The 26,234-nt window shown below is 35.3% G+C and overlaps 1 protein-coding gene across 1 annotated transcript in view; it reads right to left on the reverse strand.

Annotated features, from left to right (window-relative positions):
* Nucleotides 1-25,552, reverse strand: part of AGTPBP1 (ATP/GTP binding carboxypeptidase 1) — a gene marked incomplete at its 5' end in the record, with an annotated part of 67,502 nt that extends 41,950 nt beyond the window's left edge. Inside the window, 5 exons of the mRNA XM_081804068.1 lie at nt 5,902-6,018; nt 10,736-10,833; nt 19,742-19,919; nt 22,133-22,341; nt 25,465-25,552. Coding sequence (XP_081660194.1) covers nt 5,902-6,018; nt 10,736-10,833; nt 19,742-19,919; nt 22,133-22,341; nt 25,465-25,552 — 690 coding nt within the window. The remainder of the gene's footprint in view (nt 1-5,901; nt 6,019-10,735; nt 10,834-19,741; nt 19,920-22,132; nt 22,342-25,464) is intronic.
* Between the last annotated feature and the right edge of the window lie 682 nt (nt 25,553-26,234).

A 26,234-nucleotide genomic window follows, 5' to 3' on the forward strand; every position in this document is an offset into this window, starting at 1 on the left:
CCCAGGGTCCTGGGATCGAGTCCCACATCGGGCTCCCTGCTCGGCAAGAAGCCTGCTTCTCCCTCTCCCATTCCCCCTGCTTGTGTTACTGCTCTCGCTATCTCTCTGTCAAATAAATAAATAAAATCTTTAAAGAAAAAAAAAAAAAGTTTAAGAGGGATGAAACAAATTTTTTTTAAACCTTCTAAAACCAAAAATAAAACAAGTTTGAATATCTAATGGATGTTTATAATGACCAATTAGATAGAGCCAAAAATAAAATTACAAAACTGGCAGACTGTTCGAATGAATTTAGTTGAATGCAGCATAGAGAAAGAGAAAGAAAACATGAAAAAGAGTTAAAAGATATGGAAGAGAGTAAAAAAGTCTACAACCAATTAGTAATGCCAAAAGAAAAGAGAGAAAGAAAGAGAAAAAAGGCAGTGTCTGGAGGAGAGGTGAGTTTTTCCAACCCCTAAGAGAAAACAACTCAGATTCCAAAAGACAGTGAATCCCAAACAAGATTTAAAAAAAGAATACCTGCCTTTAGTCAACACTACTAGGAAACTGTGGAGCATGAAGCTAAAGAAATTATCTTGAAAATCACCAGAAACAATGTGTTTATATAAAGCGAAAACATACACTTTGCTTACATACTACCCAGCGATTTCACTCAGGTATTTACCCAAGAGAAATGAAGGCAAATTTCCACAAAAAGCTTTTTACACAGATGCTAGTATCAATTTTATTCACAGTAGCCCCAAACTGCAAACATTCCAGTATTCATCAAGTAAACAGATAAAGAAATTGTGGTACTTCCATACAATGAAATACTACTCAGCACTCAGGAAAGAGCCACTGATACATGCAATAACATCAGTGAATCGCAAAACCCTAAGATGAACACAGAGGCCTTAAACAAGAGTACATTCACATAGGATTCCAGTATGAGAAGTTCCATAACAGGCAAAATTAACCTACAGTGACAGAGCGCAGATCAGCAGTTACCTGGGCAGGAGGTAAGGAGACTGACCACAAAGACACAGGGGCCCAGGGACACACCTGGGGTGACAGAAATAATTCTGTATCTTGGCTGGGTTGGTGGTTGCACAGTTGTATGAATTTGTCAAAATTCACTGAACTTAAAGATGAATAATTTACTGCATGTAAAATTATACTTCAATAAAGCTGACTTTTAAAAATTAGCCAGAGAAACTAACTTTCAAGAATAACCATTCTTGAAAGACACTTTCAAACCAAAAGAGAGAGACAGACTAAAAGACATAATTCCAGCAGAAGGAAAGTCAGACTGAAGGTCTGAGAAACAAGAAGTAAAAAACAAAAAAGTAGTAAAAATGTCTGTAAATCTTAAACACTTAATGTAAAACACAAAGCAGTACCATCATATGGATTTTTTTTTTTAAAGCTAGAGTTAAAACATAAATTAAAAGTGTGTACATTGGTTTGGGAGGTGATTATACTTAAAGTATCCCAAGTTTCCTTTTATAATTAAAAGAAAGAAGAAAGGTCCCAATTAACGTCAGAATAGTAAAAATGTATGTTACAACATCAAGAGTAGCTAGAATTTCTGTATATGTGTCAATACTCAAACTGACACTTTAAAGGAATGCACTTTATTGTATGTAAATTATATCTCAACAAAGTTGATTAAAATAAAAAAAAGTAACAAGACTATAGCTTTCAAACAAATTAGGGTGAAAAAGTGAAACAAAAACATAGTCAATCCAAATGAAGGCCAAAAAAAAGACAAAGACACAGAGATGAAACAAATGGAAACACAAAATAAGATCTCATAAATATAAATCCAAATACAGTAACAATTATATGTAAATGAACTAAATGCTCCAGTTAAATGGCAAAGACGCAGACTTGATTTTTTTAAATCCAACTATATACTGTTTGTTTATACTATATACTGTGGTATATAGTAGTTTATAGTATAAACTATACTGTTTATACTATATACTGTTTAAAAAGATACACACCTAAGGATATCAAAAAGTTGAAAGTAAAAAGATTTTTAAAAGATGACAGGCAAGGGGCACCTGAGTGGCTTGGTAGGTTGATCAGCTGACTCCTGATTTCAGCTCAGGTCGTGATCTCAAGTTGTAGGATTGAGCCTGCACTGGACATGGAGTCTGCTCAAGATTCTCTCCCTCCCTCTGCCTCTGCCCCCCGACTCATGAGCTCTCCCTCTCTCAAAAATAAAATAAAAATAAAAGACACCAGGCAAGTCACCAAAAGTTAATTTAGCTACATTAATATTTTTTTTTTTACTTTTTTGCCATAAATTCTTAGAGATAAGCAACTTTACATCATCAGTAACTTCATAACTATTAAAAGTTCATTTCAGGGATGCCTGGGTGGCTCAGCTGGTTAAGCGTCCGACTCTTGATTTTGGCTCAGGTCATGATCTTTTAGGGTCCTGGGACAGAGCCCTGCGTTGGGGTCTGCGCTCAGCAGGGAGTCTGCTTGGGATTCTATTTCTCCCTCTCTTCCACCCCCTACCTGCTCTCTCTCTCTCTCTAAAATAAAATAAACTTTTTTTAAAAAAGATTAAAAAAAAAAAAGGGCAGGAAAATCAAGAGATGGCACTGTAAGCCTACCATTTAGATACATGGGGATTTCAACTTCAAAAACATGCTAAAAGTGATTCCAGGAAAGAGCAAGTGGGAAGGGGACCCAGTTTTTCCTGATTAAACTATATAAAACTATGTGACTCTTTAAATTCTGTCCACACATAACTTTAATAAAAATTTAAAACCAAATTAAAAAGAGGAAAAAAAAAAAAACAAAGTCCATATGGTAACTGTCATCATGCTACCACAAACATTTGAAAAAAGAGCTGTGAAAATTCAGAATTTTGACACTTCCAATATTCTGCCATTAAGAAACAAAAGCATATAAAACTGTAATTGTCACTATGAATAAATATAGTTTTAAAAGCATGGTAAGGCCCTTCAAAAAGTCTGCTGATAATTATTTTAACAATTCTATATCTTGCCTTCAAATGCATTCAATTTGCCTCCATCTGGCCACTGAATAATAGCCTTACACATGTGGAAACAAAGTGGATGGTGTTCAGAATCCCAACAAGCACATCAAGTAATTTTAAGCCCCAATGGTTGATACTGAAAATGACATGCAAATCCAAATGGAAAAAGTCATAATCGAAATTAATTTATGTTTAATATGTCATGATCTGCCAGTATTTGATAAGATGATGGCTGAAAAAAATCCTTTCAAATACTTCTTATCTGGAACCAACCAATATTTTTAATTCTCAAAAATATGTCACTTAAATACTGCTGTTTAGATATAGTTCCAACACACACTTCAAAAAAGAGACTAAAGTATTTGAACAATGCGTTCCTCTGAAATTTAAAAATGCAAAAGATAGTCAAGTGCCAACACAACTACTTTAGAAATGATTTTCCAGTTATGTAAATAAAAGACAATGTGCTATTCCCCATAACACATGCTATAGAAATACAGCTGTTCTACATTTTTCCTTATGGCAAATAGAGAGACACATTAATAAATACATGTTATCTGAAATACTTGAAGCAGCTTCTTTTGCTTAAACATAATAAAAAGGAGTGACTCACTTGGGGAAACTTTTCAGAGCACTTACACTCTGACAAACCTGTCTTCACCATCTGACCCTGGCCAAGTCAGACCAAAAGTAGGAACCTGCTCTCCTACAAGCAGCCAAACTAAAGGACAAGCTGGCTGGCTATTAGGTGCCGAGCAGGAAACCATCAAGGGTAGCCTGTTCCAGGTAAAGCATTAACAGGCAGACACACAAGAACTCACCGTCACAGCCTACAAGAAAGAAGTGGCCTGCGAAAGAATGAGAATCAAAATCCTGGCCTTGACACCCATTTAAAAAGTTATTTTTCTTTATTCCCACATCAAAACTCTTACCATTTTTAAACATGTTATATAGTTCTTATACATACAGAGAGAAGAAAGTAGGTGACTTCTTCACATAATAATCAATCCCCTCCCCACCTAAATCCCTTCCACAATATTTTTCTGCACTGAGTTAGCAGTATTTATTATCTCCAGGGTTTTATTTTGAGTTCTTTAGCTGGGCACAAAGGTGTTGAAAGAGTAGCCAGATACTTCTGGTACGTTCAGTGGGAGAAAATCACCCTGTATCGTTTCCCAAATGCCTCTTCCTGCATTCTTGTTCTTTTGACAGATAGCGCTCTCCTTTATCCCTGCCTTCCTTCTAGTTCCCCGGATTTCAGAGGACCCTCCAATATCCCCCAAATCTCTGAAAGTGCCAAGGAACTGGAGAGGGGAGGAAGGGCAACCTGCTGCTGCTCCTAGTGCATCCAAAGCTCCTAAGTTCCTAAGGAGAGCCCTGAATATGACACCTGTGAAATACAAACATTAGCTAGCAAGCACAGCCCAGCCCACCCTTGAGCAACAAGGTATGAACTGTGCGGGTCCACTCACACACGGATTTTTTTCTGATACATACAGTACAGTTCACTTCCTTGTGATTTTAATAATGTCTTCTTTTCCTTAGCTTACTTTACCGTCTTCTTTTCCTTAGCTTACTTTTCTGATACATACAGTACAGTTCACTTCCTTGTGATTTTAATAATGTCTTCTTTTCCTTAGCTTACTTTACTGTATAAATACAATATATAATACATATAGCATACAAAATGTGTTCATCAACTGCTTATATTATGGGTAAGGATGTCAGTCAACAGTAGGCTATTAAGTAAGTTTGGGGGCTGTCAAAAGTTATACATGGATTTTTTTACTCTATTGGAAGGCTGGCACCCCTAACCCCTATGTTTTCCAAGGGTCAACTGTCCTGCCTTTTTTTATTTCCCACATATAACCTTACATTAAAGTCTTTTTCTTTAAGCAACTAAGAATTAAATGTATGGATTTGGGAGGCATGGGGGCCTGTAGTAAGAGCTGAATAAATCTGAGATTATCTGGTTTGAATGCTTTATTTTATAGGTTAAGATCCTAGGCAATTTCAGGGACTTATTCAAGTACCCACCATAAGGGGGCAGCTGAGTGAGAATAAGAAACTCTATCTACTGGGGCGCCTGGGTGGCTCAGACGGTTAAGCGTCTGCCTTCGGCTCAGGTCATGATCCCAGGGTCCTGGGATCGAGTCCCGCATCGGGCTCCCTGCTAGGCAGGGAGCCTGCTTTTCTCCCTCTGCCTCTGCCTCTGCCTCTCTCTCTCTCTCTCTCTCTGACTTTCATGAATAAATAAATTTAAAAAATTAAAAAAAAAAAAAAAAGAAACTCTTATCTACTAATTGCCATCAGTTCAATCCGGTTTACTTGCTATGTAACCCACGCTAAGTAAGTACATTCCAGTAAATAAATGAGGGTAAGAAATGTTAATGAGAAGTCACTCTCCCTGTGAACCGACTCAGATATAAAGACTTCACATTGTTCTCCCCTGGCCCTACATTCCCCAGTTATATGGTGACTGTCAGGAAAAACAATCCAACAAGCAGAGACTTCAGTTTTAATTTAGCAATTTCTCAGCTCCCACCTCCCCCTTCAGTTGGATGCAACTGATAGAAAGAAGACTTCAACATAAGATTTTAAAATGCCATTTTAAAGATTATTTTTTAAAAACTATGCCAATTAAAGCAATGAGCCAAAGTGATGAAAAAATGTAAAAGCTAGTCCAAAAATTTAATGAGCTAGTCCCCTCATTTTACAGATAAGTAGTTTGTAGCTCAGAACGCTAAAGTAACTGTCCAATGTCACCCAGAAAGGCAATACCACTTTCATATTTTAGAAATAAAAAGCAAAGGGGAAACAGGGATTACAGGCCTAAGGAAGAAAAAACAAAAAAGAAGAACTGTTTCTTAAAATCAATTAAGATGCTGTACTTTCTATATTTATACCTGAAAATCATCAACAAGCTCAGGGAAAAGGTGTTCATACATTTTAAGTTCTTCTATCGTTCGTCCAGGTTCCTGCTGGGGTTTTAGTTTGTTAATATCCGTTTCAATATCATCATTCTGAAATAATAAAAATGTAACCAGTTAAGAAAAAGGTAAAATTACAGACTACATTTCAGATTAAAGTTTTCCAAATTATTAATTACATGTAGAGAATAATCACTGACTAAAGGTTGTACTAATTTTACCATAAATGAAATTTGCTGGTATTGGGTCATTGTTGTGTTGAAAATAGTATTTGGGCTCCTCAAGATAGAAGACCTAGTGTCAAGATCCAGACTCAAGGATGCTCCCCTCAATCTCTTTAGTTGCCATAGTTTTACTCATATTAAAGGGTAGTAAAACTTAAAAAAACTAAATTGAAAAATATAAATATATGATGGTGGTGGTGATAATCAAAATAACTAACATATACTAAGCACTGAAAATGTGAGAAGCACTATGCTAAGGATCTTACATAATTTAATCTGCAGAAGAACACTATGAAGTAGATAGCATCATTACTTCCATTTAACTGAAGAGGAAACCGAGGTAGAGAGAGGTTAAGGGGCTTGCTCAAAATTACATAGTGTGCAAAGAGTCAGGATGTAAAACTAATCATTGATTTCAGAGCATACTCTGTTGGTCAATGCACTGTCTCAAGACAAACCAATGATTACCCTGTACTCTCGTACTCCATGGTCAACAAAGTTCCCTTAGAAAAGCTCAGTGTCACCACACACTCTTTTTCTGGGGGGAAAAAAAGTAAAAAAATTGAAAAACAGCCAGAAATTATTTCCACGCCCCTTTAGGAAGGAAGACGGTAAATTTAAAGGGGAGGTATGACCTCAGAAAAACAGGGTATGTATCTGGGATTAATTCAATCTGTATCTGTTCAAAGACCTAATATACACTGTGCCAGAAAGACAAGTGTCGGTTTACCTACCATCCAAGCTATTCTCTCTATGACCTTCAACAAATCTGGCCTCACACAAATACAAACTCATCATTATCTTCATTGCTAAAGAGAGATATAAAGACCACTTACTAATTTTCAATGGCTTTTAATTTCAGTGAGTAAACTTACTTTTAGCCTTAAATCTATTCTACCATGCTTCAATCCTTATAATGCTTTATATACATGTATCTGACTAAATATATACACTCCATATTACCAAGTAATTTAAAAGGAAAAATACATTTTATATTTCTCATAGTTCATATTCAGGAACTTAGCTATTATTTGTATAACCAATAAAAAGATTTTCTCCCTTGCCATAAATAATAAACACTGGTTGTATTTAAAGAGTATCATGTTAGTGTATAATTATTGTATAATTATTAGGACACAAATGCGTAATTTCATAGACCTTTAAATTATGCATTGATGAACCAAAATATATAATTTCCTTGTTTGGCACTAATAAAGTAGACAATGCTTTCAAAATAACAAAAAGTTTACAAAAGTATTCTTTCTCTAAACAGACCAGAATTCAACATTCAATACTACTTTGTGAAAATAGAGCCTTACATATTTGCTCTCTACTTTCAAAAAAAAATGAATTTATCTGTAAAATAGGCACCGTGAGAAAAAAAACTACACTTTGAGAGGTCAACAGCAGGAAATTCTGTTTTGGTTTAGGGGAAAACAAAGATGAAGAGCTACTGACAGACTTAGAAAACAAAAACAAAAACAACACAACCACCCCCCACCACTGCTTAAAGTTCTTCTCAAGTAAAGGAGGGGAAAAGAACGCATTGAAGTTTATATTCTGACAGGTCCTGGCTACTGGAGATGAGTGTTTTAAACCTCCAAGTTTCTATAAATGCTCCAAAAACTGAAAAATCTGGGGTAAAGAGAATAGAATCACTATGGTGAGGGAAAAACAGTCTCTAAAACTACAATCACAATCAAACACAAACAAATATTAAACCTGTATGTAGCAGGTTCACCTGACACAGGAAATAAATAACAAGATTTAGATAAAAAGGAAAAATTAAGTCCAAATGTAACCGCCAATGACAGTAAGGCAAACTGTGGTCAAGAAGAAAAATAAGATAATACAGCTCAGCAGTCTCAAAAAGCCAGCAATTCTGTAGTCCTTAAAAAATAAATAAATAAATAACATTTTGGCTGGGGCACCTGGGTGGCTCAGTTGGTTAAGCTTCTGCCTTCGGCTCAGGTCATGATCCTGGAATCCAGGATCAAGACCCACATCAGGCTCCCTGCTCAGCGGGAAGTCTGCTTCTCCCTCTCCCTCTGCTACTTTCTCCCCTTCCTTTCTTTCTCTGTCAAATAAAGAAATAAAATCCTAAAAAAAAAAAAGTAACATTTTGGTATAGTATGGTGGTAGAGAGAGTGGACATTCACATCAGACTGCTTTATTCTGAATCCTGGCCCCACATCTTATAAGCTACATTCTGTGCCTCCTTCTTCTAATTATTAGCCCTGTAAAGCAGAGGTAATAATATCATGTACCTTATAGAATTGAGATGAGGATTTAATAATTACTATAGGTAAAGAGCAGGGACTAGCATAGATGGTAAATGCAAAAGGCCTAACTAGACTTATCGTGGTGAATATTTCATAATGTCAAATCACTGCTGTATACCTGAAACTAATAAAATATGTCAGTATTTTATTAGTATGTATGTCAGTATTTTATTAGTATGTCAACTGTACTTCAATTTAAAAAAAAAAAAAAGCATGCTTTTTTTTTTGGCTCAGTTGGTTAGGCGTCTGCCTTCGGCTTGCGTCATGATCTTGGGGTCCTGGGATCGAGCCCTGAGTTGGGCTCCTGGCTGAGCAAGGAGTCTGCTTCTCTCTCTCCTTCTGCTGTTCCCTCTGCTTGTGCTCTCTCTCTCTCTCTCAAATAGATAAATTAAAAAAAAAAAATTAATTAATTAAAAAAAGAGCATGGACTAGAATAGGATTAGATGTTGAATAAATTGAATCTATTATTTTTTTCTCATTATTATAACTGTGTATTAAGATAAAGCAGGAGAAAATGTAAGCAATCGCAGCTACTCCAGTGAATAATACAGCCAACAACTGTATTTTTCAAAGATATAAATATGGAAATATTCTAAATTAAGGGAGACTTAAGGGACAAAATAATTAAACACAATATCTGATGCTAGCTCCTATTCTAGAGAGAAGGAAAAAAAAACCTCACAAAGGACATTTATTAGATCAACTGACAAAGTGGAATATGGATGGCAGATCAGATAAAAAGTGTTATATCACTATAAATTTATCAAGTTGATAACTGCATTGTGGTTATGTAAGAGAGTACCACTATTCTTAGGAAATATTCTCTAACATATTTAGGGGTAAAGGACCATGATACATAATATATGTAACTTACCCTCATATGGTTTTTAAAAAATTTTTAAGTATGTATTCATGCATACACACTGACAATTTCCAAGCAGCAAAATCAGAATCATTGTTATAATTCCTATTAGTTCTATTTCCCCACCAATCTGTCTTTACATCTGTAGTGATCACAACAACAGATATGCTTAATGAGGACCCTGAGCCATAAAGAATAAATTATACTCAACATACTATGTTTTTAACAACATGGAAACATACAGCACAAAAGAGAAAGGTTTCTATCAAAATACGTTGAAGTATAAACTTAACAGCAATCTGAAATTTTACTATCCCCAAACATTCAGTTCCCAAAGAATCTAAACAGGTGATTTTTAATATAGCTTCTATTATCTAAAGAACACTTTACACAACAGAATTTAAATTCTCATAACTTGGATCCCACAGTTCTTCCACTTATATCAAGTCCAGAACCACAATCACACAGTTAACCCAGATATTTTGCCTTGAAAATCAGAGCCTGCACTGTTTCTCTTCTTTCTAGCTTCTTGAGGCAAGGATGCAGACCATTATGCTGCCCAGATTGGCTAACTTGACAATTCTGCCAAAGCTTGCCTTGGTGATTGCATTCGGTGATAATGAAACTGGAACTACATCTACTATTAAAATGGGTATCTCTTTCCAGTATCTTAACATTCTATCTCCAGAGAGGGTCAAATACCCAATTGTGATGTAGCACTTCAAGAGAAAAGGGCCAAGCAGGCAAGGGTCAAATGAATCCCTCCCCACCCACCAAAAAAGACTAAGCTAAACAGCTGAAAACTGAAGGAGTTAAGCAGGCATTTTTCCATAGATATTAAAATGACCCCCTGACACTAAATAAAGCAAATATCGTCTCTACACTTCCAAAAGTGCCATAAAATTCTAAAAACTCCCCTGCCTCTTTACTTAACATCACACATATAACAATAATTTTTTTATCTTGTTTCAATTCAATAAACGCTTTTGTCCATTTCTTCTCCAATTAACTGAAACCTAAGAATCATTATGTAAACACTAATTCTTACCAAAAATCCAGCAGTTACAGATTATTTTCCTACTATTTTTATATCCCCAAAAGACTGCTCAAAGAGGAACAGGTTGCTACTTAGAGTCTCAAACCACTTTCCTTCAAACTCAGATTTCCTTAGACTTTGAAACCTAAGTCAGATCAGTTACCTGAGCTTATCCTGGTCAAAAAGAGCGAAAATAAGTTATTTTAAGGACCTTTTCAGACCAATGCATTCAAAGCAACATCATTTTTCATTTTCCCTTTCCTTAGTGTCCACAGTTATCACAATAAAAAGATGCGGACAAAACCAATTAATCTACCATTAAGCTACACCTATTTCCCCAATCTTTATTTTACAACTGCGTATATAATTCACATAAAGTTGACCGAAGATAGAGATTTATACTAACCTTAAAATTCTGATCTACGTCATCTTCATTTTCAGTTTCATTTTCGGCTTCTAAGTCAATATCATCATTGTCATCACTTTCATCTACTACGTCATCCACTGTGACACAAAACATGCTATAAGTAGGTCAGAGGTAAGCATTCTACAACATGCACATACGAAGGAAGGATGCTATATACACACAACATTGGTATTTTAATCACCAAAGGAAAAGTAAATGAAATTCCTTATTAAAAATGTCTCTAAGGCTGTCCTAGGTGTTGAAAACCTATGAGATACTAAAATTTGAAAAAGCACTGTAGAAATGTATGGGTGTTTTTACTGATGTTCTCGATTTTTAAAAATGAATGTCTTCTGTTGCAACAGCCTGAATGAAACAGCTTATTTCCTGTACATGATAAATTTCAAAAACTGATTTTATTCCTTTAACAACTGATTTCCCATTTATTTGTTTCAATGGCTACCATGTGCCATGTATGTAGTGTTGTGTGCTGGGAATTTTTAAAAATATATGTAAATACAGTCCCTGTCCTCCAGGAGCATATAAGGTTAAAGAGCAGAAAAGACTAAACAGGTAACTACAATACAAAAGTAAACATTAATGAAAGCAACGTTTGTTTGTGAAAACAAAGGATAGAATAACTAACTAACTAACTAACTAACTTGAGGTCAAGGGGATATGAGTAATCACTCCACAAAACAGGTAGTAATTAAGCAGTATCCTGAAGAAAATACAGCAGCTTTCAAGGCCAACATCAGGGTGGGTGAGTGTGGCTTCTAAGAAAAAAAGAGTTGAGATGATATCCCTGAAAAACGGCAAGTATAACTAAACTTGTATACTTGGGAAAGTACTAAGAAAGGCAAATAAGAATGAGAAAATGAAGGGACCAAGTAGTTTAGATTTTTAACCTATGCAAGACAAGCACTGAGAATTTTCAAGAAGAGAATGGCTTAATTTGACTTAACATTGCTCAAAAGATCACTCTGGCAGGTGTGAGAGAGGGAGCACATATATGGAAGGGGACCAGTTAACAGGAGACAGTAACTGTCTGAACCAATACAGCAGGAATGGGGATGAAGAATGAATACGCAGAATGTAAAGGTACATGAGGACCACGGCTGTGGGGGAGACAAGATAAGGCAAGAAGAGTGGAAGAGTACTCAGGTAAGTAACTGAGTGCTTTAAAACAAAGTAGGGAATATTTTAAAAGGATATTTTTCTAAACTATTTAACTCTATTGAAGAAGAAATAATAAATATTAATTGTAATATAAAGTGTACAAATGTGATGATCTGATATAAATATACATGGTAAAATGATTACCAAGATGAAGATAATTAACACAACCATCACCTCACATAATTAACAATGTTAACTGTGATGAATGTTTAAGAGCTCCTCTTGGAAATGTCCAAATATGCAATACCGTATTATTAACTATAGTCACCATACTGTACATTAGATCCTCAGTACTTAATCTTCTTAAACTGAGAATCTGTACCCTTTGATCCCAGCACCCCATTTACCACTCCCCTCATTCCTGGCATCCAACATTCTATTCTGTTTCTACAAAATCATTTTTTTTGTTTGTTGGCTTTTAAAATTCTACATGTAAGTGATACCACACAGTATTTGCCTTTCTGTCTGGCATATTTCACTGCCCTCCAGGTTCATCCATGTTGCTGCAAATGGCAGGATTTCCTTCCTTTATATTATCTTAATAATATTCATATATATCACTGTCCTTTATCCATTTATCAAAGGACGTTACAGTTATTTACAAATTTGTCTACTGTACATAATGCTACAGGGAACATGGGTGTACAGATCTCTCTTTAAGATAATGATTTCAATTCCTTTGGATATATACTAAGAAGCAGGATTGCTAGATCATACGGTAGTTCTATTTTTAATTTTTTGAGGAACCTCCATACTGTTATCCAGATTAGCTATACCATTTTACATCCCCACCAACAGTGTTAAAGGGTTCCATTTTCTTCACAACCTTGCAAATAGCTCCTATGTCTTGTCTTTTTGGTAACAGCCATTCTAACAGGTGTGAGGTGATACCTTACTATGGTTTTGATTTCCATTTCCCTGATGATTACTGATGTTGAGCACTTTTTCATATACTACTGGCTATTTGTATGTCTTCTTTGGGAAAATATTTATTCAGGTCCTTTGCCCAGTTTTTAATTGAATTACTTGCTTTTATATTCTTCAGCTGTGTGAGGTTTTTTTATATATATTTTTGACAGTAGCCCATTCCCAGATACACGTTTTGCAAATACCTTCTCCCATCCTGTAAGGCAATAAATTGAAATTGCCATTATAATTTATTGTTTCCTGGGCTGTACAGAATCTCTTTAGTTTGTCATAATCCCATTTGTTTATTTTAGCTTCCACTGCTTGTGCTTTTGATATCTTATCCAAGAAATTACTGCCAAGACCAATGTCAAAGATCATTTCCCCCAAGTTTTCTTCTAGGAGTTTTACAGTTTCAGGTCTTATAATTAAGTTTTGATCCATTTCAAGATAATTTTTTGTGAGTGGTATAAGACAAGGATCCAATTTCATTCTTTTGTATGTGGATATCTAGCTTTCCCAATACAATTTATTGAAAACAACGTCCTTTCCCCACTGTGTATTCTTAGTGCCTTTAATCAAAAATTAGCTGACCACATATGCATGGGTTTGTCTGGGCTACCTATTCCATCCCACTAGAGGTCTATGTGCCTGCTCTGAGTACCATACTGTTTTGATTACTATGGCTTTGTAATAGTTTGAAATCCAGAACTGTGATGTCTAGCTTTGTTCTTCTTTCCCAGGATTGCTCTGGCTCCTGGGGGTCTTTAGTAGTTCCATAATATTTGAGGATAGTTTTTTCTATTTCTGTGAAAAATGCTATTGCAATTTTCAAAGAGATTGCTTTAAATCTGTAGACCACTTTGGGTAATATGGGCATTTTCACAATATTAATTCTTCCAATCCAAGAACAGAGGATATCTTTCCATTTATTTGTGTCTTCTTCAATCTCTTTCATCGATGTCTTGTACAGGTCTTCCAGCTCCTTAGTAAATTTATTCCTATTTTGCTTTCAATGTATATAGGATTACTTTCAATGTTACTGTACATAGGATTACTATCTTAATTTCTCTTTCAGATAGTTTACTGTAATTGTATAGAAACACAATTGATTTTTATATATTTGATTGTATATCCTGCAACTTTACTGAACTTGTCTATTAGTTCCAAGAGTTTTTTGGTAGAGATTTTACGGTTTTGTATATATAAGATCATGCCATCTGCAAACAGATAAGTTTACTTCTTCCTATATGATCTGGATGCCTTTTCTTTCTTTTTCTAGCCTAATTATTATTAGCTAGGATATCCAGTACTGTGTTGAATAGAAATGGTGAGAGACAGTATCTTTGTCTTCTTCCCGATCTTATAGGAAAAGCTTTTAACTTTTTATCACTAAGCACAATATTAGCTACGGATTTATCATATATGGTCTTTATTATGATGAGGAACATTCCTTCTATACCCAATTTGTTAAGAGTTTTTATCATAAAAGGATTTTGAACTTTGTCAAATTTCTTTTCTGCATCTGTCAAGATGATCATATGATCTTCATCCTTCATTGTTAATGTGCTTTATCACATTTTAGCTTATGGATGTTGAAACGTCCTTGCATCCCAGAGATGAGTTCCACTTGATCATGGTATATTATCCTTTTAATTTGTTGTTAAGATCAGTTTGCTGTTACTTTGCTATGGATTTCTGCATCTATGTTCACCAGGGATACTGGTCTGCGTAGGAGTGCTAATCACACTGACTGCATCTTCGGCGCTCCATCTTGTCCGTGTCCACGCAATGATCTCCGTCAGGGCCGTTATGCCCTGACCATAAAGCAGGAAGGCTTGTTCTGATCTTCCCTAAAGTGGTGCACAGATGGCACCACTTTAAATAACTACCCTTTGACCACACCACAAATGCCCCCTGCTCTATAAAAGCTGTGGATTAAGGTCTGGCCTGGGCGAGAACAGCTGTGTAGCAGCACCTGGATTGCCTGACCTTGTCAGTAAGTTACCCTGAAAAAAACTCTATAAACGGTATGGAAGGGCTTGGCTTGCATAGTTTTTTGGTCTCAAAGTGCCCTCTCAGTCTGGAGGATACTTTACTACCCCATTTAAGGATGCAGTTGCTTCTTCCAGTCTTTTAGGACTGATTGGCTTGGGTGGGGAAAGACTTTCGCCAGAAAACAGCTGTGAACACACAGACTGGGGGAAGATGTAGTATCTTTGCTTCCTGGGAAGGCACAGCAGCATAATCCCCATGCAGCTCTGTCAGCAGAGGTCAATGTCAACACTGAGTGTGGGAGGTTCCTCTGTGGCCAATACTATGGAGGTCTTCAAGTGGCAGTGGTACCTAGGGCTAGAGGGATCCTAAGAGGCAAAAGCTGCTAGGGTCTTCTTGCTCTCCTTGAGAGAGAGAACATAGGAGAGTCCTAGGCAGGGATCCCTCTCCGACTGTAGCCTGTTTCTCCACTCCAATGATTGGGAACTCTGCCGGCTCAGGCACCCCCGTTCTTTCTGTGACCGGATCCTGAGACCACACTGTCCCACCTAGGATTCTGCCCTGCTTCGCCACCTGAGCACCTGTCAGGAAGGGATGTCTCTCACTGGAGCAGACTTCTAAAAATTTCCATTTTGCACTCTGGTGCTATAACACTTTCTGGAAGCCAGCTTTCAGAGGCTCCCCACCCCCCTGCCATTTATCTTCCAATATATACCCTCAGATTCACTTCTCTGAACCTTCTACCTTGTAAAAAAAGTGGTTGCTTTTCTATTTGTAGAATTCCAGCAATTCTTTTCTTACACCTCAGGTTGAATTCATAGGTGTTCAGAATGATTTGACAGTTATCTAGCTAAATTCAAGAGACCAGATGAAACGAGGTCCCTTACTCTTCTGCCATCTTGCCTCCTAGTCAATTCTTCTCCTTTTAGTCAGAGTATTTTATCCATTTAGATATCTTATTACCAAAGATGATTTTTGGTTCTTGCTTTGTATCTAGTGCTCTCAGGATTTTTGTGTGTCTCTGAAATTTCCCTGCTTTTCTATAACAGTAATAAATGAGCCTCTTCAAGAATTTTTCCCAAGAAAAAAAATACATAATTTATACAGAATTTCAGAGTGTTCATAGTCTTTGAAGTCCATCCATGGATTCCTATGAGTCAATAGTTCCCAGGCTAAGGATCTCTGTTTCAAAAGTACTTTTACATTTTAAAATGCATATATGAACCACTATTCCTATAATTATTTTAGAAATGCAAGAATAGTGTAATATTCCTAAGAACAGGAACTCTATCAATACAAACATATATAATATAAATAATAAAAATTTTAGTTTGTGTAAAAAACCCAGTTTGTTATAACTGTGTATTATGTATCCTTGGCCAAGAGTTGGTTGATGTATTTCAAAACAGTATTACAATTATTTAGTATTACATAATTAACAATTTGTACTGTTTAATACAATGATTCTGCTACCATGTTGTCTCTATTCTTGTCATCTTAATTCATCATTGGCCAGACTAGAGTAGTATTTCGTGTAATTACTTCAGAAAGGGTACCTGGGTAATCACTTCCAAACCCTTATATACCTAAGAATATGTCACCTTCACATATGAATGGCAACTAATAAATGTTCAGAAATCTTGAATCAGGACTCTCCTCAAAACCTCTGTAAGATGCTGCTTCACATCTTTTGGCATTTAATGTTCTACAGACTAAGCCTTGAGGTCAGCTCAATTCCTTCATCAACAAATGTTAAGTGTACACTAACTCTGTCTAATAGATGCTGAGGATAAAATGAAGGAAAAAAACAGTTCTATCCTCATGGAACTTATATTCTAACTGAGGAAGGTAAAAAATAATGAAAATTGTGATCAATGTAATGAAGTCTGATATATGAAAAATGGTGAACAGAAAGAGGGTATGTGCCTTGTGTCTGCACAGATGCTGTCAAAACTCTCCTCTCACATCTTAATCATGAAGACTTGTCCGTCAGTGTAAATCCCCCTTTCTAATTTAGTGATCCATTAGTCTGAGATGAGACAGGAAAGGAGCCCTCAGAAAAATATCATCTCTCTGTCATTTTTTCCCCATGTTTGGTGAATTCACTGCACTAGAAGTTAGCTTTCTCACCTCATATGTGATTATTCTGTACACTGAATAAAGAACACTATGGGGTAAATCCTATATCCTATCTCCTCCCAGTATTATCACCTGCTGTATCATACAGAAGTCTCCCCAGCTTTCTACCAGTTACAACCACCACTTAAACTCCCATAATCCTACACTGAGATACAGGAGAGAAAAGGACTCCAACTGCTCCTTGATTGTCCGTCCAACTTAGGTGCTACCGGCGCCTCAACTCGGAGACAGGCACACTGCACTCACGGAGGGGTGAGTAGAGAACTGATGCTCTTCTTTAATATATTCACACCTCCACGATGTTTGGTGCATTTCTATGTTTATTTCATGAGAATGCTTCTGTTTACCTTGTTTTCACTTTTGGTACAGATTTTGCCCTATTTTTAAAGTCTGTTGGTAGTTTTAAATGCAATGGGAAAGAAATTAGATCACTATTTTCACTCCACTATCTTACTCAAGTCCCATAGTGAGTTGTAGACTTTTTAAACCCTTTAAAGGAAGTTTCTGAATAATTCATCTTGGTATTTTGCATAGACTAAAGGTGCACTTTAATAATAAAATACTTTTAAAAAAAATCATACAGTGTACTCTGTGATACATACCACTAATAAATCTGCATCAAAGATAATAAAACTAATTATAATTACCTGAAAATTCTCTTACATCACTTATTTCAAGTAATTGAAATTGCAAAAAATTTATCAACTGATGAGAAAATACTTTAGAAATTCTAATAATAGTCTAGACTACACTCTCTTTTCCATTTTACTAGATCTTACCCCCCAAAATTCTACTTTTTCCCCACATTAAGATTTCAACTCTTACTTCTTTTACTATGTTCCCAGTATTGTATTGAAATGGCAAACAGCCAACTTCTAATAATTTCATTATTTTCATTTAGGTAAGTCACATGCAAGTTTTGTTAAGCATAAACCATAACATTTTTGTTTCCTGTCTTGTTAATTTTTGCCATTCTAACTGGTGTAAGGTGGTATCTCACTGTGGTTTTGATTTGTATTTCTCTAATGGCTAGTGATGTCAAACATTTTTTCATGTGTCTGTTAGCCATTTGTATGTCTTCTTTGGAGAAGTGTCTGAACCCTCTTACACTGTTGGTGGGAATGCAAGCTGGTACAGCCACTCTGGAAAACAGTATGGAGGTTCCTCAAGACATTAAAAATAGAGCTAGCCTACAACCCAGCAACTACACTATTTACCCCAAAGATACAGATGTAGTGAAAAGAAGGGGCACTTGCACCCCAATGTTCATAGCAGCAATGTCCACAACAGCCAAACTGTGGAAGGAGACAAGATGCCCTTCCACAGATGAATGGATAAAGAAGATGTGGTTCATATATACAATGGAATATTAGCCATCAGAAAGGATGAATACCCACCGTTTGCAATGACATGGATGGAACTGGAGGGGATTATGCTAGGTGAAATAAGTCAAGCAGAGAAAGTCAATTATCATATGGTTTCACTCATATGTGGAACATAAGGAATAGCACGGAGGACCACAGGGGAAGGGAAGGAAACTAAATGGGAAGAAATCAGAGGGGGAGACAAACCATGAGCGACTCTGGACTCTAGGAACCAAACTGAGGGTTACAGAAGGGAGGGGGGTGAGGGGATGGGATAACCAGGCGATGGGTATTAAGGACGGCACATGTGGTGATGAGCACTGGGTGTTATACGCAACTAATGAATCGCTGACCACTACACCAAAAACTAATGACGCTATATGCTATGCATATGTTCATATGCTATATTGAACATAATAAAAAATAATAAATTAAAAAATTTTTTAAAAAAGAAGAATATTGGTAGGCATTTTTCTATTTTCACCTTCCCTTTTCCCAAGCATTATAATACTACACATATTTATATGCAAATTCCAAATCATTAGAAAACACTTCTGTGAACCATATACACTAACACTGAACCTTTTTCTTAGGAGAACTATGAATTTACATAAGGAAACTAATCCTGGTAGTAGAAATTGTAAAATTTTTAAGTATTATTTAAATAGTTGAACCTGATCTCAGTAGAAAGAAATTACTCTGTTAATTTGGACTAGTATTTTTTTATGCTTCTTAAAGTACATTTTACCTTCTCTTTTCAATTTTTTATCAGTGAGTCATCTGTTAAATTCTTGAATTCTTGCCATAGAAATTTCATGGGAATATGCAGAAACTCTATGAAGAGAGATGAATTATTTTATAATAAAAAATGCAGGGGCACCTGGGTGGCACAGTCAGTTAAGCCACTGACTCCTGGTTTTGGCTCAGGTCGTGATCTCAAGGTCCTAAGATTGAGCCCTGTGTCAATCTCCAGGCTCTGCACCTCCAATAAATAAATAAATCTTAAAAAAAAATAAAAATAAAAAAATAACATTTTTGGTGATTAGGTATTAACTTAAAAAAAAATGAAGTTCACCAAAAAGTTATAAATGTAAGCCCAAATATAACTACCTAAACATTTAATGTTTACACTCTTATCCTTTGAAAATTTATGTAAACTATGAAATAATGTTCCTATGTAATGCTTAAATTTTTTTAAATTCACATTTACATATATATAACACATTCCATACTACTGCCTTTAATTATCAGAACTCAATTTCTTATATTTGAAGAAATATTTAACTTAAAATATAATGTGAAAGTTTATTGTGTTCATTAAGGTCTCTTTTGCTGAGGAACTAGAAATGAGGAAAAAAAAAAAAGTCGACAGTCACACAATTCCAAGAACCACTGAAAGCCAGCAGTAAACATGCAGTCTTACCTTCAGGGGGTAAACTGTAGAGCTGGGCCACAGGCCCAGTCACAGGAATAACTGGCAACTGGAAATGGAAAGAACTTTTAATCGTTGGGAGTGGCAGGCGATTTTTAGGAAAACACTTCCTCATTATCAGACTGGAGGTGTTGACAAGAGGATCAAGGGTCCTGACTGCCAAACATTCCTGTTTTTTAAGAAAAATAAAAAAAGAAAAGAAAGAAAAAAGATAATATGCCTTTGGTGAATAAGTGAATCAATTTTACATTACTTCATAAAGTAATACATCAATAATTTTCAAGAGACAAATACACAAAAACCAATATTTTAATGTAATATGATTATAAAATAGCTTTGCCTATTCAGAAGTATCTCTTCATAAGTAAGAACTTCATGTGGCAAATTTAGTAATACTTTTCCTAAAATATTTTAACTAAGCAGAAATCAGTACCATCTTTGGCACCAAAAGTCACCAAAGTATATTAGTCCCACTTCATCCCTGGTTTCAGTTACCCATGGTCAATTGTGGTCCAGCACAGATGATCTTCCTTCTGACCTAAGGTCAATACTAACCCTAATGCTATAACACAGCATACTTACATCAGTCCCCTCACTTCATCTCATCACAGAGGCATTTTATCATCTCACATCCTCAACATAAGGATGAGTACAGTACAATAAGATATTTTGAGAGAGAGGGACCACATTCACTTAACTTTTACTACAGTATATTGTTACAGTTGTTCTGTTTTATTATTAGTTGCTAATCTCTTACTGGGCCTAATTCAAACTTTATCACAGATATGTATGTATAAGAAAACACACATTGTATATATAAGGTGAAGTACTATCCAAGGTTTCAGGCATCTAAGATCCAAGGGATCTTGGACCATATCCCCCACAGATAAGGGGGGACTACTGTGCTAAGTAATATCTATGAATGACCTACAAGGCATTTAGCAAGCCTAGGGCATAAAATAAAAATTATTTTTAATTTAAGGGAAGAAGCAAAGAAACATTAAGTAAAAAAGATAGTAAGAAAGGAGTAAGAAATAAAAAGGAATGTGCACTGGCTGAGCCTTTCTCAAAACTGTTATCAGTTATCATACAATAGCACCTCTAATAAGTTGATTCTTCAACTTACAGAAAATAGTCTGAATACCATGATTTTAAGTTTTAAGAGTTTAATACGCTGTCCTGGTATCCAATCTTGACAAAGGCTAATGGACAGGGGATCTGAACCTATAACATAAAACACTACTGGCATTTAGATAGCACTTTCATATCCCATAAAATTTTCAATATAAATTTTCACATCTGACCTGTCAGAACAGATGAGAAATTTAGGCTCAGAAATATTAAGTGGCATAAACAAGGTCACCCAACTCTTCCTGATAGATCAATTATCCATCACTGTCTACATGAGGAATAGTAAAAACAAGTGCATATGATTGATCTAGAAAAGAAAAAGCTTAGGGTAAACATAAATTGTGTGTTCAGGTATCGTAACTACTGCCATGTAGAAAGAGACAGTTGTGTGCAAGACCAGGAGGGCACAACCAGGATGACTGGCTGCAATTTTTAAAAGACAGATTTCTTTCTAATAACTATAACCTTCTATAAACAAAATGGTTGCATTGTAACATCCCCACTGCCCAGAGCTGACAGTCTTCTCGCTAAAGATATTGTCAAGAAGGTTTACGGTTAAGATGGCTGGCAGAACTAGGATTCCTAACTCCAGGTTTCACTTTTGTACCTTCTCTGTGTAAAAATGCTCTATCCAGAAGGAAGACATTGACAATACTCACAAACAACAGAATTGCCTTACCAGCTATAAAGATCCATAAATATCTTATGAGGGGAACATGCAAAACTGAGTACAGCCAACTGCCTATCTTAGCAAACATGGCTCTACAGATTCCCTTCCTGCCCAGTGGATGGATTTATACATCCTCCTTTTACCTAAAATCTCATATTGCAGAGATATGCACTCAGCACTTTCTCCAACTCAGTCTGAGGAGCTCGCGTGAGAAAGGTTTATCATGCCTTTTCATTTTCAGATTTTTTCTTAAACATATTTATCACACTTTTTTCAGTATTTGTAAGAATACTAAATTTTGGGGGCGCCTGGGTGGCTCAGTCGTTAAGCGTCTGCCTTCGGCTCAGGTCATGATCCCAGAGTCCTGGGATCAAGCCCCACATCGGGCTCCCTGCTCAGTGGGGAGCCTGCTTCTCCCTCTCCCGCGCTCCCTCTGCTTGTGTTCCTGCTCTCGCTATCTCTCTGTCAAATAAATAAGTAAAATCTTTAAAAAAAAAAAAAAGAGTACTAAATTTTCTTAAGAACCAAATAATATCATTAACACATAACCACAGTAATAGGAAGAAAATTTAAAAACTCACCTGTGAAGTGTTATACAGAATTTTCATCCCATTGGCATCTATAAATGCTTTTCTTCCCAACTTGATGTTTGTAACACTTTTTAAACTCTGTAAAATTCCTTTCCGAATGAGCATGTTTCTATGCCGGTTATCATGGCGGTGCCAATCTACATAAATTGTTAAAAGGACTTGGACATATCCTCTGTCTACAGCTCTTCTGGCGTTTGTTTCTTTAACAAAAGAAAATTGAGAAAGAACATTTTTTAAATGACAAGAGAAAAATGGTAGAATAAATTAAATTAAAAATATCACCACAATATTGCAATGAGTTTTTTTTCAAAAACATATACATAGCAGCCACATACTTAAATATTTTTTTCTCTAACAAAATAAATGAAAAGTCCCAGATGGCAAACTACATTGTCATTATTGTAACGTCTATTATAAGCCTTGTTTCCACTGAAATTAACTCTACTGGATTGTAGCTTCTATTACAAACTGTATGTGTTTCCACTGAAATCACCTGCTTTAATTACCCCCACAATTATATAAATATCCATGCCATAACAACACTAAGTTAAAAATACTTACAAAACTTTTAGTAAATGAAATGTGAAGAGCACTTTACTGCTTTCTGGTCATTAATTATCTAATGTAATAAAAACTACATTAAAGAGGTTTTTTTGTAAATGGTTGATTTTACTGGGGTAGAATTAACAGAAATCCACAAATTTGATCTATTTTATTAAAGTGTTAATATTTTAGATTATTAACCAAAAGGGTACATTTCACTAAAATGGCAGTCGGGGAACCCTATCATAGCAACATTCCGGGGCCACTCCGTACCACATAGGGGCACCAATGATAGGAACACAAACTAATGTCGAATACCAACCCATCCAAGCTTGTTTAGTCACAAAGAAATTCCAATCTCTCCATAACCTAAGTTTACCCTGGCTCATGGCATAGGCACTACGATAATGTAATAGTAAGGTAAGGCTCTGTTGCTTTTAGTTACCTGAAAGAGTTACTACAGCTTCCAAATTGCTAATATGTACCTAAAACATAAAGATGTTGAGGTCAACAAACTACTAATGCTCTCTCAGAAACCCTGTTCTGACTTTAGGGAGCTGGAAGAAATTCACATGGTGGGGAGAGGGGCTTTCTTACATAAACGCTTTAAAACCTCTTCTGTGTCTTCAAGAGCTAGTTGGCCAAGGTTGTGGCTATTTACACAATCAGGTCAACAGTTTTGACTAACAGTAGTTTCATGTATTTTAAAGGAATATACACTTTGTTTACACCACCTGGAGTATATAAACCTTTAGTTTACTAGCTGTGAATATGATTTTCTTAAAAGACATTATAAGCCTAAATGGTATATATGTGAAATATTTAAATTCTTTATTAAAGATCAAATAAGAAACTTGCCCGTAACTCAAACACAGGTGCTGAATGAAGAAAAGTAAACAGAGCTATGTACAATCTGCAACTGAGCACAACCAGAAAGTTTAGTAAAGGGGTTTTTATTCATGTGTTCAGGACACCTAACTCACTATCAACCTATGTCTCTTCTTCCCGCTCCAGTTAAAAGATAACTCAGGTTCCCCTTTAGACTGCAGCATCTCATCCATACTCTAGCGATGGCACCTAGGCTGCCTGTCCTTCTGCACTGTGTGTATACATGTTCTTTGCTTTATACTAGCTCAGGGTTATTACAGTAGCCTTATTTACCCTTTTATTTTTTTCCTCTCATTTACCCTTTCAAAGTAAATAACTGCCCCCTCCCAGAAAGCAGTTAAAAAAAAAAAAATCAATGAATGAGAATGTTCCAAAATGCCACAGTGCATTTAAAAATACGCAGGTGCTACTAAACATTATCATGCATTATTAAATTTTTATTCTATTTAGAGCCATGTGCCCTATGAAAACATACCAAATATAAACTAGACTCATCCTACTGGTCAGTTACTTTTTTTACCTGATGGAGTAAAACAGGTATGTTTGTCCACCATCCTCCTTTGAAGGAGGGAGTAAAAAAGAAGATTACTATTTAAAACGCAAGATACCAGATTTCAGTCCTCTTAGATTAACCAATTTCTATAAATAGTTGAAACTTATGAGGGTTTTAGTTTCTACTGACTTAGTGATTTTGTCATCAGTGATTCTGAAAATTAATAAGCTTCAGTTTTAATAGCTATTTTAATCTACTCTAATTCAAAAATATATGCCTATATGAATTTAAAAATTAATCTTTAAATAACAATTTGAACCACAAAGGGCACAACAGAGCCAGGCCACAAACATCTTTTAAAATTAATCCAAGTATTCTGATCTTGGTCTAAAGTTTATCACATCATATATGAAAATAAAGCTACATGGTTCATCTAATTGAGTACCACACATTTCATTTCAAAGATAAAACTGTTAACTGAATTTTATATACTCTGGTATATAATACTAATACCTAAGATGACTTTTTAAATTTAATAAATGTAATAAATCATTACTTTACCAAACACCAGATTTTCAATCAATTAATCATTTGCTACTGTTCAAGTTAACAATTCTGGTCATTCAAATTTAAGGGCAAGTTGGTGTCACCCTTTATAGACAGTTTTGGGGAAAAATAACATTGAAAGCCCTCAGAACCTTAGGACTAAATGTTACTGTGGTTAGTTAAGATGTTAATTTAATCAACCAATGAGAATGGAAGTGCTAACAAAAGTTGTATTTAAACCACAGATACTGAGTACCTTGGAGAGAGAGAACATATAATGTAGATAAATTTCTCTCCAAAGGAATCATATCATAAGACACATTTACTCCAATGCTTCAATTTGGAAGATAAAACAGTTACTTTAGTTTGTAAATTTACATTAACTGTCATTTTTAATGATTTAAACTTGAATTTGATAGAAATGAAATTTTTAATAAGAGGTTTCTAAATGAAAATCATTTGTGTTCAACATACAGTAGTTGTTCACAATATTCTTCGCAGTAAATATCCTCAATATCATGTTAGCTTCACTTTTAAAAAGATGATACTTATATAATATTTACATGTTACTTGCCTCTATTAACAGGACTTTATATTTATATAATGAACTTATAAAAAGAAAGTCAATGTACCGGAATGAATTACATAGATGTACTACATTATAGCTCAATAAACGACATTAGCTATGATGTGTATCGATCAACCATATGAAAAGATAGAATCAACTTTGACATTAAATTATAACAAACTGCTTTATAACTACAGACTAAATCTACATTTCCAGTTTCTTTAAAACAGCAGATAGAATACTTGGAAAAATAGTATCTAGTATTTCTAGTATTTAAAAACTTACTTGATTTTAGCAATGCAGCAAGAGTGTCTAAAGCAACCCTGTCGACATGAGAAAACACAAACAACAACAAAACTAGTAAAATTAATCTACAATAGTAAATTCATACAATCTTTTCAGATAAGTAATTATTATCTATTCCAAAAGTCATTCCTGTTATAGTCAATTACATATGGTGTTTCTCTGTATGCATCTCTCCCTTCAGGTTCAAATCTGATATGAGGAAGATTGAAAAAAAAATTTTTTAAGGAAGAAAAAGACACTGTTTAAGTCTTTATATAGGAGATTAGATATATAGAATCAATTATTGTACTTGTATCTGACCCTGACAGAGTTTACAACATAACAGTATTAAGAATCAGAGGCCCTGATTCATAAAAAATTAAAACAAAAACAAGTTTTAAGACAAAATTGGTAACTACAAAATTCTATAGATACTCATAGCTATCTGACTTTAAAGTATTTTAGCTCTATCAAGCAATAATCCTAATATTTAAGGTGATAACAAATGTAAAATATTTTGGAACTAGGAGGTTTGGGGAGAAGTAGGAGCCCTTAACATTTTTCAACCATAAGGCACCAAAGAGAATAATGAACCTAATTAATATCTCAAAAATTCTTACTGCCCATTAAAGGACAAAGGAATTGCCCCAAAATTTAAAAGTACTTATATTTTCTTTGAAACATAAATACACAAATATGCGCAGTGAAATCAACTGCCATTAATTAGCTTTAAAAATGCACATCACTGTGGAAAACCTGTAATTCAAATA

This window comes from Leptonychotes weddellii, chromosome 14 (genome assembly GCF_054177405.1).
Source record: "Leptonychotes weddellii isolate Sample4059 chromosome 14, ASM5417740v2, whole genome shotgun sequence".
In the NCBI taxonomy this organism is placed as follows: domain Eukaryota; kingdom Metazoa; phylum Chordata; class Mammalia; order Carnivora; family Phocidae; genus Leptonychotes; species Leptonychotes weddellii.